This window comes from Monoraphidium neglectum (genome assembly GCF_000611645.1).
Source record: "Monoraphidium neglectum strain SAG 48.87 unplaced genomic scaffold scaffold01505, whole genome shotgun sequence".
In the NCBI taxonomy this organism is placed as follows: Eukaryota; Viridiplantae; Chlorophyta; class Chlorophyceae; order Sphaeropleales; family Selenastraceae; genus Monoraphidium; species Monoraphidium neglectum.
Genome location: NW_014012123.1, coordinates 1 through 13,652, shown reverse-complemented (window position 1 = coordinate 13,652; position 13,652 = coordinate 1). Strand labels below are relative to the sequence as shown.

Sequence of the window (13,652 nt, the reverse complement as noted above, 5' to 3'; positions counted from 1 at the left end):
GGGTGGGGGTGATGAACACATGACGAGAGGGGGCGGTTGTGGCGCCCGCCGAGCGGGGTTGGTCGCCGGCCCCGTAGGCAGCGCTGCTGACGCATCACAAGGGATGACGCATGGGCCGCGATGACGAGGTTTCAGGCATCATAAGGAGGCCCGTGGCCAGGGTCGCCGTGCCCACTGCGGCGCCCCCCGCACCTTCACGTCGAGCAGGCCAAATGTGTCGGCAGGCGGCAGCGCTCCAGCGTCATGATATCCCTGTGGACCTCGCATGGTGCTCTCGCTTTGGGACCCTGACAAGGCTACAGTCAGCAGCGAGCGATCTGAGCTGCACGGAACGGCTTACAACCAAGCGAGGCATACTCAGCATAACATAAATCATCAAACGCGCTTGTGAAGCCCAGCGAATGGCCTCTTTCGTGACTGCGCACCTGACACCGAAAGCTCGGCTGTTTCCAACCCACTCAAAACTCATTCACAGCCCCGTTGCAATGCCATTCTCTATTGACAGCTGCACAAGAGGCCTCCTCTCGCCCCATTCAGGAGCAGGCCCATCTTGGATCCGCCTGAGAACACCCGAGCTCTAAAAGCGTCTGAAACATGAGCGGCCGCGGCAAGGGCGGTGCGTATTCTGACTAAAACGATCGGAGCCATCCGGGTCGGGCAGCGGGAGGCACGCGCGCCGCGCAGCACGCCCAGCAGCGGCCGCTTTCAACATGCTTCCGCCCACGTCTGAGCACGGCGCTCCTGTCCCCAGACGCCCGCGCCCGCAACCTCCCACCACCCCCAACAGCCGCGCGCCGCGCCACATCCACCCAATCTCATCACCGCGCCCGCCCCGCGCGCCCTCTGACCGCGTGCGCGCAGGCAAGGGCCTCGGCAAGGGCGGCGCCAAGCGCCACCGCAAGGTGCTGCGCGACAACATCCAGGGCATCACCAAGCCCGCCATCCGCCGCCTGGCGCGCAGGTGCGGCCCCTGCATCCATGCGACAGCTCGGCACAGCACCAGGCCCCTTAGGAGCCCGCACGCCTGCCGCCCCCGCCCGCCAGCACCTCACCGGACGTCTGCGCACGCGCCGAGCGCTTTGGCCAGGGGGCTGCTGCAGGCGCTGCAGCAGCGCACACGCGCGCGCCGCGCCAGATCACAATATTGCGCCGTTCCCCGCCTCTCCCCCCACCTCCTCCATGCGCCCCCTCTTCCCCGTGACGCCCCTCAAGCACGTCCGCACTGCCGCTGCCACATCACCACCACCGCCGCCCGCTGACACCTCTCGTCCCCACCCTGAAAAACCCCAAAACCCCAGGGGCGGCGTCAAGCGCATCAGCGGCCTCATTTACGAGGAGACACGTGGCGTCCTCAAGGTGTTCCTTGAGAACGTGGTGCGCGACGCCGTGACCTACACCGAGCACGCGCGCCGCAAGACCGTGACGGCCATGGACGTCGTCTACGCGCTCAAGCGCCAGGGCCGCACTCTCTACGGCTTCGGCGGCTGAGCGCGCGCGCGTGTGTGCGCGCGCGCGTACGCCGCACGTGCGTCGCCCCGCTTGCGATCCCGCTATACATGTTTGCTGTACGCATCTCCTCACGATTGTGGTTTACCGGTTTGGCCGAGCCCGGCCGCTGCTGCGCCCCTGTATGCATGCGGCGGGCGTACCCCGATGCTGCGCCGTGCGACGCCTGCGGCAGCGGCCGGACGCATTCCGCCTGCCGCTGTTTACCCCCGCATGCCTTCGACGGTTGCATATTGTAAAAACGCTCATGTCCATTATCACAGGGCTCTATGACCCCCTGCGGCATTCAGTCTCTGTCAGCATTACCTGTTGCAGAGTCAACAGGCAGCATGTGAGCGCCCTGGTCCCGTCGGCCTCTCGCCCGGTGCATGCATAATTACTCATGGCACCTGCTGCCAAGCGGCCGGTCATACAATATGAAAAGCGGCGTCAGGGCGCCGTCAGGGCGTGTGGGGTTGTTGCAGCAATGATGTGGGGGCACAAATTAGAAAGCGACGGGCCGGAGCACCTGCTGGGATGCCGCGGTAGCGGCGTATAGGGGGAGCGGCGGCGGCGACATCTGCAGGGGTTGCTGGTGGGCGGGCGCGGAGCCGCGGCGAGCTGGTGCGGGGCCGCGGCGTCGTGTGTGGTGTGCGTGCGCGAAATCACATCGCATGCATGCCTGGGTGGACGCAGTGGAAGAGGGGCTGGCACGAGGAAACGAGAGGGGACCGCGCGAAGAGGAAGAGGGGGGTGCGGGCGGTAAAGTTGGCGCGCACAAGCGCCCGTCAGGGGCGGTGCTGCGCCGCTTGCTCCCCTGCGCTGCTTGACCCCCGGCCTTATGACGAGCTCACTCTCGGGCTACCTCTAGCGCGCGCGTGCGCGCACGCGCATGCGCAGGGTGCATGCGCGAGATACTCGCAATCAAGCGGCAGACGACGGGCGCCGCGCGCCGCCCACCGCCAAAAGAGCGGCTGAGCGACCCCAAGGCCGTGGAGAGAGGGGGGCTGCGACGGCGCCGGGCGAGCGCTTGGAATTCAGAGGCTATGAGCGCGCCGCGCCGGCCTGGCCAGAGCGCCCGCCGCCGTCCTTGCCCCCTGCCCGCGCAACGGGCCGGCCCCTGGCTTGCTGCAGCTGGGCGTGCGTTGCGCTCCGGTTCGGAGGGCGCGCCTGCGCGCGTGCGCTGCTGTGATGCGGAGGGGGAGTCTAATCGGGATGAGCGCCTAGTGCAGTCTTCCCAGGCACCCCGGGTCGTTTCTAAAGGTGATGTCATACATACAAGTCATTCGGGCGGCCGCCGGGTCGATAGTTCTCGCTGCGAAGATGGAAGCGGGGACGAGCGCCGGTTCGAGATGGCCGGGCGCGGGCGGGGCGAACGGCGCCGCGAGGGGGGCGGGGCTGCAGGCTCCGGGCGGGCGGCTTGGGCCGGGCGGCAGACAGAGAGAGGAAAGCAAGGGCGAGGTGGGGGCACCCGCTCCGACGCGCGCGCGCGCCCGTGAAGGTGGCGCCCGCGGCCGGCAGAAAAACGGGGGCGGCCGGCGGGGCGCGCGGCCCGGTCTAATTCGGCACCGCCGGCGCGGCCCCGGCCGGCTGCGCGAGGGCGCGGCTGCGGCGGCCGGTGGCGCAGCGACGCCCGCGGGCGGCGCGTCAGAGGAAGTGGCTCTTGACGGCGGCGCCGTCTGCGGCGGCGTCAGGCGCGCCTTTCGGGGCCCGGCCCGCGCGGCCGGGCGTCTGCGAGCGCTGACAAGGCGCTGCTGCTCCTGCGGGCGTGGCGAGGCGGATGGAGATGGGGGGGGCCCCGGCGGGGACGGACGAGTCAGTCAACCGGGCACGCTGCCATTCGGCTTGCCGGGCCCGCACACAGAGCTCTCCCGAGAATCCAGCAGCACTGGAGGGGCATGTAGTAGGGGCCAACCTCACATACCCACTACGCACCCCTCGACGGCAACACCAATCCCCACCAAGCCCACAACCCCAAACACAAGGCGCGGCCTCCGCCGGCCAGGGACAGGGCCGCAAGCGCAGCCGCCGGCAGCGGTGGGCTGAACTGTGTGCGGCTGCTGCTACCGGCCCCTTCCGGGGCCCTGGTGCTGGCGACTCACGTGTGCCCCCGTCCTCCCTTCGCACCCTTGCCGCCCGGGCGCATGAGTTTGAGCACCAGCTGGAGCGTCCAGTGGTAGTTGAGGCCCGTCAGGAAGGCCTGGGGGGGAAGGGGGGGGGTCAAAGTGCGGTCAAACAAAGATCAGAACCGGGGTCGGTCGGATCAGAGCTCATGAGGGCAGGACTTGATGCGGAGATCACGGCGTGGGAAATAGGGGGAGGGGGCGGCAGCGGGTCGGTCGAGAACGCCAGCAAGGCCGCGGCGGCGGACGACGAGGGTCAGGAGGCCCAGCATTTTTGGGACAGCCTGCAAAGCATGCACTTGGCCGGCAAAGCATGCACTGAGGAAACAGAGATCTGTCGCCGCCACCGCCGCGCGACAGGACGTTGCGCGGCCCTTTGAACAGCTCTGTCCACCGCCCCCCCCCCCGTCGTCGCAGAGCGCGACGCCTCCTCCTCTGCACTACCCATCCACCCCGCACCCAGCCTGCCGCCGCGCTCGCTCGCCAGGCGGCGCGCATTGTCGCACGCGCGCAATTTCCTCCCCCCCGCGCGCCGTGGATGCCGCAGCTCGCCTGCAGCAGCGGCGTGATGAGGATGGGGTTCCAGGGCGACCCGCATATGACCGTCTCGCTGCGCCACTCCTTGTAGAACGCCCAGATCAGGTAGGGGTAAAACACGTTGCGCAGGCCGACCTTGCGAGTGGGAGGGGCACAAGGATTCAGGGGGAAAAAATGCAGACCAGGTGCGGTGAGGAGCGGTGGCGGGCAGGGCGCGTGGGCGCGGGGCCGACCCGGCCGGCTTGGGGGCGAAAAAGCGGGCGCGGGGCGGCAAGGCTGGTGTCGACATGCCGGCCGACGCTCCCCAGACCCCTGCCAACCCCGGGAGCGGCACCGCCGGGCCGTCTCTGGCGCAGCCACAGGGCCGTGGCCGCAGAGTCAAGCGGCGCCGTGCCGCCCGCGAGGACACGCGCCGCTGCAACGCAGGGCGGTGTGTGTGTTGTGGTGTTTTGTGCTCACCCATGTGACGTAGAATGCGAGCTCTATGGGCTTGCCCCCGATGCAGCGCCGCGCGATGAGCAGCCACGTGTTGACCTCCACCAGCATGCAGTACGCCATGCACCTGGCATGGGCGGGGTGGGGGCGGTACGCGTACATAAACGAGGAGCGTCATTGCGCCATGGCAAGGGCCAGGGGGGCTGAGGCCGACGGCCGACAGCGCAGTGCGAACCAAGCCCCTCGCTCCGCGGGCTCTAACGCAACCTGGAGCGCCGTCGCCAGCCTCGCAGCAAGGCGAGCCACCTCCACACGAAACAGCCCCACCCCCTCCCCCACACACACGCGCAATCTCTCTCTCTCTCATATGCGCACACACGCACACGCACACGCGCACGAACACACACACACACACACACACACACATGAATACGATTGCATGTGTGCGCGCGCGCACCAGTGGTACTGCGGGTAGTTGTAAGGTATGAGCATGTACAGGGCGGTGCACAGGTGGTGGCTCAGGATCACCACGGGGCTCTTCACGCTCTGGGGGTAGATGCCTGGGGGCGGGGGAGGTAGACACCAGGGCAAGAGGGCGGGCGGTCAGGTGGGTGGCAAGGGGCCCGAGAGGAGAGGTGGTGGTGCTGGAGGTGGAGGGGCGAAGGGGGCGCATAAATGCCCCTGGAATCGCCTGGCACCTCAACGGGAGCCGCCCCTGCTGCTCGCACTGCGGCGAGGGTTTGGGCGCCGTGGGCGTGCGCCGCCACGAGAAACGGCGACCTAGTGGCTCCCGGCGGCAGGCAGACGCGTGAAGGGTGAGCGCGGGTGTTGCGATCGGGCGCGGCACCGTCGCTTGGACCGGCTGCAATGGGTGCGATCAGGGCCGCTCACCAACGAAAACGGTGTAATGGGTGCGATCAGGGCCGCTCACCAACGAAAACGGTGTCAAACAGGAAGTAGAGCATGGTGGTGGTCCAGAAAACAGTGAAACTGGGGCAATGGGGATGAGGGCGGGTGCGCGCATGTTCTGAGGGCTCTGGGGATGCCGCTTAGGGCGCGGCAGGGGAGCACGGGCAGCTGCGGAGCCGGGCGCGCAGCGGGGTGAGGGACCGGCTCACCCCTCGCCGGTGATCAGGTACGAGATGTTGAGGGCATTGAGCAGTGCGATCACGACCAGGTTGAACCAGTCGTGGAGCTTAACTGGGGCGCACGGCACGGGAGGGGGGGGGGCGGAAAGGGTGAAGGGGGAGTGAGCTCAGGGGCTGCGACGGGGGCGCAGCCAGCGTTGCAAGGGGTGCGCACAGCAAGCGCGCGTGGCGCAGGGCGCGAGTCCATCGAAGGGGGCCCTGCGCCGCAACGAGCGGGCGCATGACCCGTGGCGGCCGGCGCCCCAACTGTTGTTCCGCGCCCGCCGAGTGCAGCATGGGGCTGCGCAAAATGATGCGCCGCGGCCCCATGCGCGGAACATGGGCGGCAACGGGCGCAATGTGTCCTATCGCGCCTCACCTGGGTCCCACAACTTCGGATACACCAGCTTGAACATGGCTGCTGCTGATGGGGAACCGCGGCGGGCAACTGACGCGAAGCGGGAGTCCACGCGGGCTTCCGCCCGCTCCAAGCTCCCAAAATAGATGTCCAAAAAACGAGGGTCGCAGGCCTGACGGGGCACTGCTGCTTGGGGCTGGTCGCACACTGATGCCCCCTGATGCCCGCCCCGGTGTTCGCCTGGAGCTCAACACCGACCGCAGCAAAACATGTGAAATCCTCTGAATTCTCCGTTTACTGAGGAACAGACAAAAGATGATAAGATTTGGCTGAGGATGCGATGAAGTGGCCACGACCGGCTTCTTGCGCGATTGCTGCAAGGAGAGCCGTATGAGAAGCAGCTCGAAACACTGTGTGCGGAACGCGAAACGCCCTATCAACAGTGGGGGGAACCTGAGCATCGGCGCCGAAGCGCGGCCGGCAACTTCCCTTCCGCCACTTGGCGATGCAGCGCCGCGGCTCCGACAGGGCCGCCGAGCGCGTCACACAACGTGTCCTGTGCATAAACCCACCTGCAATATCGGTCTACCCTCGCCGCCAAGTGTAGGCAGGGTGCTGAAACCATTTTGCAGAATGTCAGCTCAGAACCCAAGGACAGCTGACGCCGGCCATGCGCCGGCGCAGGAAGCCATCCGCCCGCGCCCATTACTCACCTGCCATGCGCCACAGGGAGCTCTCCGCCCACACTTGCGAAGTGCGCAACCCTCCACCCCAGCGTCGCCGCGGCTGACACCTGCCGTGGGGCCGCTGGCGGGGGCCCCGGGTTTTCCCTTGCTGTAAGTGCACCATTCCTCATGCGGTTGGTGGCAGCTTCCCCCGCCCAGGCGCCGGCAGTCATCCCATCGCTGGATCAAGCCAGCCTAAAGGGCCCATGAATCCCGGCCCTGCGCGGTGCTACTGGTCGACGCTGCGGCGCAGCCACAGGCGGCGGCAATCCGCAGTGCCGCATTGGTCTGCCCCTCACTCGTGGCCCCCAGATTGTGCTCGAGGCAGCCCCTCCAATGCAGCCAAACCGCTGCGAAACTTTACACAGAACGACCAGCAACTTCTCCGTCCGTCCATCGAAGGACGTACGCGGACGAAAGGGAAAGGGCGTCGCGCATCGCACTCGACGCCCTGGCTCGCGGCCGCTCGGCGCGTGCCCGTTCAGGCGGATCAGAAGCTCCTGCTGCAATAACGCTCATTTGGATGCAATTTCCAGCCAAACGAAAAATTGCATGAGGGCGTCTTGAGTTCGTTGGCACAAAAGGCGACGACCTGTTAGTAAATTGCGCGGCGCCATGACTCGGGGAGACGCTGCTCAGCCACGCCCCCAAGGGTGAGCTTGGCGGGGTGTATTAGGGCGCACAGGTGTAGCGCGCATTGGCCCTGTCACCGTGAGGCTGTCTGTGTGCAAGAGTGAAACTTGAAGACCGCAACAGGCAGGTGCTTTTGCAGCTGGGAGGCATGGCGTGCTTTGCGTGTGCGAGCAGGGCTGCCCATGAGCCGTGCTTCAGTACATGTGCAGCGCCGCGCGCCCGGCACTGGCGCGCCGCGCTGGCCGCCTCGCGGGGTGCTGCATTTTTTGACGCCAACTGCTGCGCGCCAGCCGGGCTGTTGTCAATGGATGGCGCTGCCGCACAGGCTCGCGGCGCGCCCAGGCATTGCAAATGGCGGTGCGATTGAATGCGCCGGCCCGCTGCAACCTGGCAGGGGCGATACACTACATGCAAACTACGGCGGCGCTTGGATGTAGAGCAGCAAAGTAAGAGCAAGTGTGCGAGCCTGGGTGCGGATAAGCAAGGGTAGACAAGAGGAAATCAAGCATAAGTAGTACGCTATGCATGTTTGTGCAAGTACAATTGCCGTTTGATGCACCTTGAGTCGCGATTTGCGGAAAGGCGGGGGCGTAAGTGGCTTGTGAGCCTGCAGGTTCCTGACGCTATTCGCGCCGCGAACTCCCGCTGCAGACGCAAGTTTGCGCCACGCCGCGCTGCGCCGCGGCTCGACACGCATTTTAGTCGGTCTTGACCAGTTCTTGATGGCACGACGCCGCGCTTGTCGCGCGCGGCGCACACGGATCACTCCGGCGCGGGACGCCCGGCCCCAGGCGTCGGGTCACGCCCGCACGGTCAGCGACTGCGGCAGGGAGCTGCCCGCGCTGTTGGCGGCCGTGATGTCAAAAAGGTATGACGGCGGCGTCTCCCCCTCCTTCAGCGGCCGCGTCACGAACCGCATAATGCCTGCGGCGGCGCGGCGGCGGGGGGAGGGCGGGGCGGCGTCAGCGCTAGGGGCGGCGGCGGCGAAGCAAAAGTGCATCCGTGCAGGAGGCAGGCGCAGCGCGGGGATGTCCCATTCCTCGGGCCCCTGCAAGGGACGCCTCCAGCTGCCTGGTCTTGCGTGCATTACCCCACAAGAGGGCCAGTGTGTTGTAGATTACTGGCAGCGGTAGCATTTTCAGGCCGGGCCCAGGGAGCGAGCACCCCTCCCCTAGCATCACCGCGTGCGCGCCGCACCGCGTCACGCGGCCACATTGCAGGCTAGAGTCAGCGCGTCTGCCGCTTGTGACGCGCACTACCCCCACCCCCCTACGCCACCCTGCACTGCCCACAAACCCCTGCGCACTTCTTGACTGCCAGCCCAGGGCCTCACCGGCTGCGTTGCTGTTCTGGAGCGGTATGCTCTGCTTAGTGATCTTCCGGGTGGCAAGGTTCAGCACATTCACTTTGTACTGCTCGGCAGCGATCGGGGGACGCCGGCCGGCGGGGAGGGCACGGGAGGAGCAAAAGTTTAGGGTTGAGGGTTCAGGGTTCAACAACGAGGCGGCGGCAGCAGCAGCAGCAGCAGCAGCAGCAGCAGCAGCAGCAGCAGCAGCAGCAGCAGCAGCACAGGGTCGGGGAGGGGCTGGTGTGGGGCCCAGCAAGGAGCAGGGTGCTTGGAAGCGACCGGGCGCGCAGCAGCCCCGCCGTGGCTGCGCGGGTGCCGCCGACACGTCGCTGCGTGGCAACCAAGGCGTAAGAGGCAAAGGCTGTGCAGGCGCGGCGGCGCTCACGCCCGCTCCCCGCGATCAGCCGCTCACCTCCCTTACGCACGCGTTGCCCGGCGGCAGCCCCCACGCCACCCGTATCTCTGTCTTGTCGCCGACCTGGTCTTTGCTGAGTAGGTACATGCCGCGCACCGGCTGCGGCGGCGAAGCCTCGGAGCACTTCGGGGCCGGGGTCGGGCAGGACGGCTCTATCTCCACCGTCCTCAGCGTATCCTCGTTGAGGCCGCAGAGGACGACGTGGGCGCCACCCAGGGGCTCGTCGAGCGCTGAGGTGGCGGCCGTGGGGCGGGAGGGGGAGGGGGCCAAGTTGTGGGCGGGCCGCGCGGGGAGGGGCTCGGGGAGGGGGTGCCCGGGGTGCCCGGCGGCATGCGAGTGCATGCGAGTGCATGCGGGCAGAGGGCGTCGATTAACTGGGTGCAGCGCAAATGCGTCTTACTTTTTATGACGTTCAGATTGTCCATTAATAGGTCCTGCAGAGGGTGGCAGTGGGAAGATTTTATGGGTGTGACGGTGTGGGTGGTGGGGGGTGCATGGGGGATTGCGGCTGCAGGGCAATGCTAGGGTGAACGAGCGCACGAGGGGTGCAGCAAAGCAGAGCCGTGCGTTGCGGGGCATCGAAGCGCAAGTGCCCGCCAGAGCCGCCTGCGAGCCACAAGCAGGCGCAATATGCTGTTTGCTGCAGCGCAAGGCTTGAGCTGGCTCAAACAAAACACAAGCTGCTGATGCACGGCAGCTGCTCGCGTGGCAGCCGCTAGGTCGTGGGCACCCCTGCGCCACCCGCATATCAATGCGCCGCGAGCACGCTGGTGGCCAGGATGCAGCAACAGCAGCACCGCACCAGTCGGGCCCCGCCGCGTGTCAAGAGTGTCACCGCACCTGAAGGCTGATCTTCGTGTCTGATGCCAGCTCAGCGGGCCACATGCCTCGTGGGGGCTTCCCCAGGTAGCAGCCTAGGTGCACAGGGGGTGCAAGAGCGCCAGGTGCGTGGGGTGCGATTGGTGCGCAGGGTGCGCAGCGTGCACAGGGGTGCGCAACAGGTGCGATGGGTGCGCAACGCGCACAGGGTGTGCGGGGTGCGGATGGTGCAGAGGGTGAACAGTGTGCAGAACACGTGACTGTGAGGAAGGAAACGCGGATGAAAGGGGGTGCGGCGTGGGCGTGCGCATGTGCTTGTGCGTTTCCGCAAGGCATGTGAGCATGAGGGCGGAGGGGGGAGGCGCATGTATCGAATTGCACATGTGTTGGGTCGGTTGCTTTTCGCGGAGCTAAAGGTGCAATCAATCGTGGTGGTGCTTGGCAGGCCCCCGTGGTGGTGCGATGTCTCAAATGATCGAGGGCAGCAGTTGGCTCAATGCAGGCGCACCCCTGATGAGCTCAAGTGCGCACCTCGCCGCTTGGGGTGTGGGCACAGCTTGTAGGGCGTGGGCAGCTTGGGTTCAAACTTGAGACCATACCTGGTCAGTGGGATGCCATCAATGCAAAGGGAAATGAGAAATGCTGACTAACTACTACCACCCGGGGCAGAGGAGCGACCGCCGCCGGGTCATTGGAGCTGGAGCTTGCAGGCACCGGCTGCTGGAGGGTGCGGGGCCTGACCCACGGGCACGAGCGAGCGCTGGGACAGACCCCGGAGCGGTGACGCTGCCTGCCAGGGGAAGACAGGCTGCGGGCGTCGGCCGTCCGGCGCTCACGTCTTGTCGGGCTCCAGGATATTCGTCTGGACGGCGTCGAATGATATCTTCGCTATCCCCTTCACCGCGAACTGCGTGCCCCAGGAGTTTTTGAACGTCCTGTGGCGGGGCGGGCGTGTTCGGTTGGGGAGGTGATTCCTTGGCAGCAGCCGGGCAGGCGGCTGATCGGGGCCACGACAGTTTCGTCCTCACAGCCATCATTCAGGCATGATCGTGGCTTGCAGCGGCGCCATGCACGCCTTGTTTGGGCTAGGTCTCAACAGTACCCTTGCTATCCTGCTGGCTTCAGGCTGCCGCTTTGGCGGCAATCACGGAAAAATGTGCCTTGAAAGCGGCGTACCCAAGGCCTGGGACTCACCAGTAGCCTGAGAGCAGATCAGCCACGTTGCGCCACGAAGGAGATTGTTTGGAGAGACGGGCCGCCAGCGCGATGCAGTGCGGGAAGGGTTGATTAGTGAAACATGCTTTCACCGTGCCCGCCACCCGCGCGTCAAGATTAGCCGGGCTGCTCCACCATTCAAGCAAGCCTCCCCACTCAAGGGTATCAACCCAGCTTTTGCCCGCCCTGGCAGGCGGGCCGGCCCGACGTAGCCGTTCCGAGCACGAATCAGTCAGAGGGGCCTCTGACTGGAGCTCGGCGGCAGCTGCAATACAGTGGCTGGGATGATACCCAGCCCCATCCGTCAACGATTCCAGAGCCCGACCCGCTCACGCTCTTGGTTGTTGTACCCTGCGAAAATCGCGCGTCGCACAGTGCAATGATTTTGTTGGGTTTTGAGTGAGCGACCCCAAAATAGATCCTGGCAGCGCCAGCAGCGGCGGCACAGGCAACTGCGGACTTGACTCCATCACTAATGACGGCAGTCACGTAGGGCAACTACAGAGGCAGCGGCAGAGGCAGCAGCATGGGGCTTGCGCAGAGGAAGTTGCTCGTAGTGGGCATGGTTGCCCACGCAGCTGGCAAACCCCCTCACCGACGAGCAACACCGCGTGGGGCATGAACTTCTTTGATAGCCGCGAGGCTTCATCGGGCCCCCGGTAAATGCCTGCGTGTGGAGGGAGCGAACGGCTTGCGTGAGGGCGGCTTGTCGACCCTCACCAGGCCGCCAGTGCATCCAGCTGGTGATGGTCGCACGCATTGGCGGCGGGTTGCTGCCGGCCGTCAAGCAAGGCGGCGAGCTGGTCAGGCAAAGCATGAACAAGCAGGAAGGAGGTCACAGAGGCAGATGTGAGGGGCTGCTGATTCAAGCCCGGCTGATGTGAAAGCGAATGAGGGCGGGGGTCCTCAAGATCTGGGCACTGCGTTTTCTCATCCAGGCCTTGACAGCGCGACAGGCGCGCGCCCGCACCATTAGGGTTGGCCTTGAAAAATGGCTTGAAGTCATCATAAATATCAACCCGCGTGATCACGCCGCCCCTGTGCGTCGGATCGCCCAAGATTGTCAAGTTTGGCAATGAGAGCGCCTAGGTGGGGGTGAGCAGCGCTGCTTTACGAACCTCCGAAACCGATGCTGCCAAGGCTGTCGATGGTGCGGGCTCCCTGCCACGACGAGATGCAGCGAGCACCGAACCCCCACCACAGGTGCATGCGCCAGCAGCAGCGCACAAGCCCCCACGGCTTCGCACCATTGTCGGATGTGCTGCTGCACCTGCCACGGGCTGGTCAGCATTGTATATTGAAACTTCCCCTGCGACAGCTCCGGGTCAACGTCTGAGCACCTGGCGAGCCGGGGCGTTTGAAAACGCGGGTGCGCGCCGCGTGCATGTACGAGCGTAAGCTGCGGTGCAGGTTGCGTTCGGGCGCGCGACGGCTATTCGTCTACACACAAACAATCGAGAATCGTTCCAGGCGTGGCCGCGCGGCCCCAAAAGCCAGCCCGACAAGCGGTCACCACACTCAGCTGGATGGGCAATTGTGCCGCAACGGCCGGGCGAGATTCGGCCGATTGTGTGTGGTGGCGACCACGCCGGGTCAAAGGCAGCGGCGATCACGCGTTGCGCAGCGCACGCACCGTGGCTGACACAAGTTGGTGCTTGACGGGGTGTCCTCTTTCACTGTGTAGGGCATGCACTTGTCCAGCAGCAGGGGTTTGGGGAGATTCGCGAGCGCCTTGGCCGCGGCGACGACCTCTATTGCCGACCTACAGTTGCGCTGCTCGCCAAGCGCCGTTGACGCGCAGAAATGGAAGTCCTGGGGGGGGGGGCGCGGCAGGGGCGGGGCGGTGAGGCGGCTCGTGCTGCTGAGCGTTGAGCGCTGGAGCTGCGCGCGGAAGTGAGAGGGCTCGCGCGGGCGCCCAGAAGCGTCGCCTGCCGCCCTGCCTTCAGCCGCGCGCCCGCCTAGAGAGATCGTGTCGCTGCACACGGCGAATGCAGCCGCCTGGCGCGCGGTCCTGAAACCTGTGTGACAGCCGGGAGATTCATGTTTCCCACTGAGGGGCGGCCCCCCAGGCCCACCTGCACGCTGAACTTGCGGTTGGTGGCCGTGCCGCGCCTCGCCGCGCTGACAGCCGCCTCAGCCGCGCCGATCTGCGCGGGGCGCGGGGCGAGCCGACGCGGGACACGCGTGCAGCGCCTCAGCGGCCGGCAGGCGGCGAAGTCGGGCAGGCGCGGGCGCGGCAAGCCAACCGGCCAGGCAGGTGCGGGCGGCGCGTGCCGTTGAGCGGCCCCGTCGCGCGCGCAGCCGCAGTTGGCCAGCCGAGGACCGCTCCTCAGGCGCACCGTCCCGCTCCCACAACGGCTCTGGAAGCCTCACCAGCGCCTGCGAGGTGCAGGTGAAGCAGCCCTCCTGGTTCCTGACTGGGGACACGAGCT

The 13,652-nt window shown here is 66.3% G+C and overlaps 2 protein-coding genes across 2 annotated transcripts; one reads left to right on the top strand and one right to left on the bottom strand.

Moving 5' to 3' along the window:
• Positions 1-594: 594 nt before the first annotated feature.
• On the top strand, positions 595-1,488 carry MNEG_8106 (Histone H4; the record flags this gene model as incomplete). Its single annotated transcript, XM_014043422.1, has 3 exons — positions 595-616; positions 862-961; positions 1,299-1,488. The coding sequence occupies 3 exons, from the start codon at positions 595-597 to the stop codon at positions 1,486-1,488; spliced, it is 312 nt and encodes a 103-aa protein (XP_013898876.1).
• A 1,644-nt stretch (positions 1,489-3,132) lies between these two features.
• MNEG_8105 (hypothetical protein) lies at positions 3,133-6,123 on the bottom strand (the record flags this gene model as incomplete). Its single annotated transcript, XM_014043421.1, has 8 exons — positions 3,133-3,245; positions 3,613-3,685; positions 4,068-4,280; positions 4,605-4,707; positions 5,038-5,140; positions 5,512-5,570; positions 5,699-5,780; positions 6,087-6,123. The coding sequence occupies 8 exons, from the start codon at positions 6,121-6,123 to the stop codon at positions 3,133-3,135; spliced, it is 783 nt and encodes a 260-aa protein (XP_013898875.1).
• Positions 6,124-13,652: the final 7,529 nt, after the last annotated feature.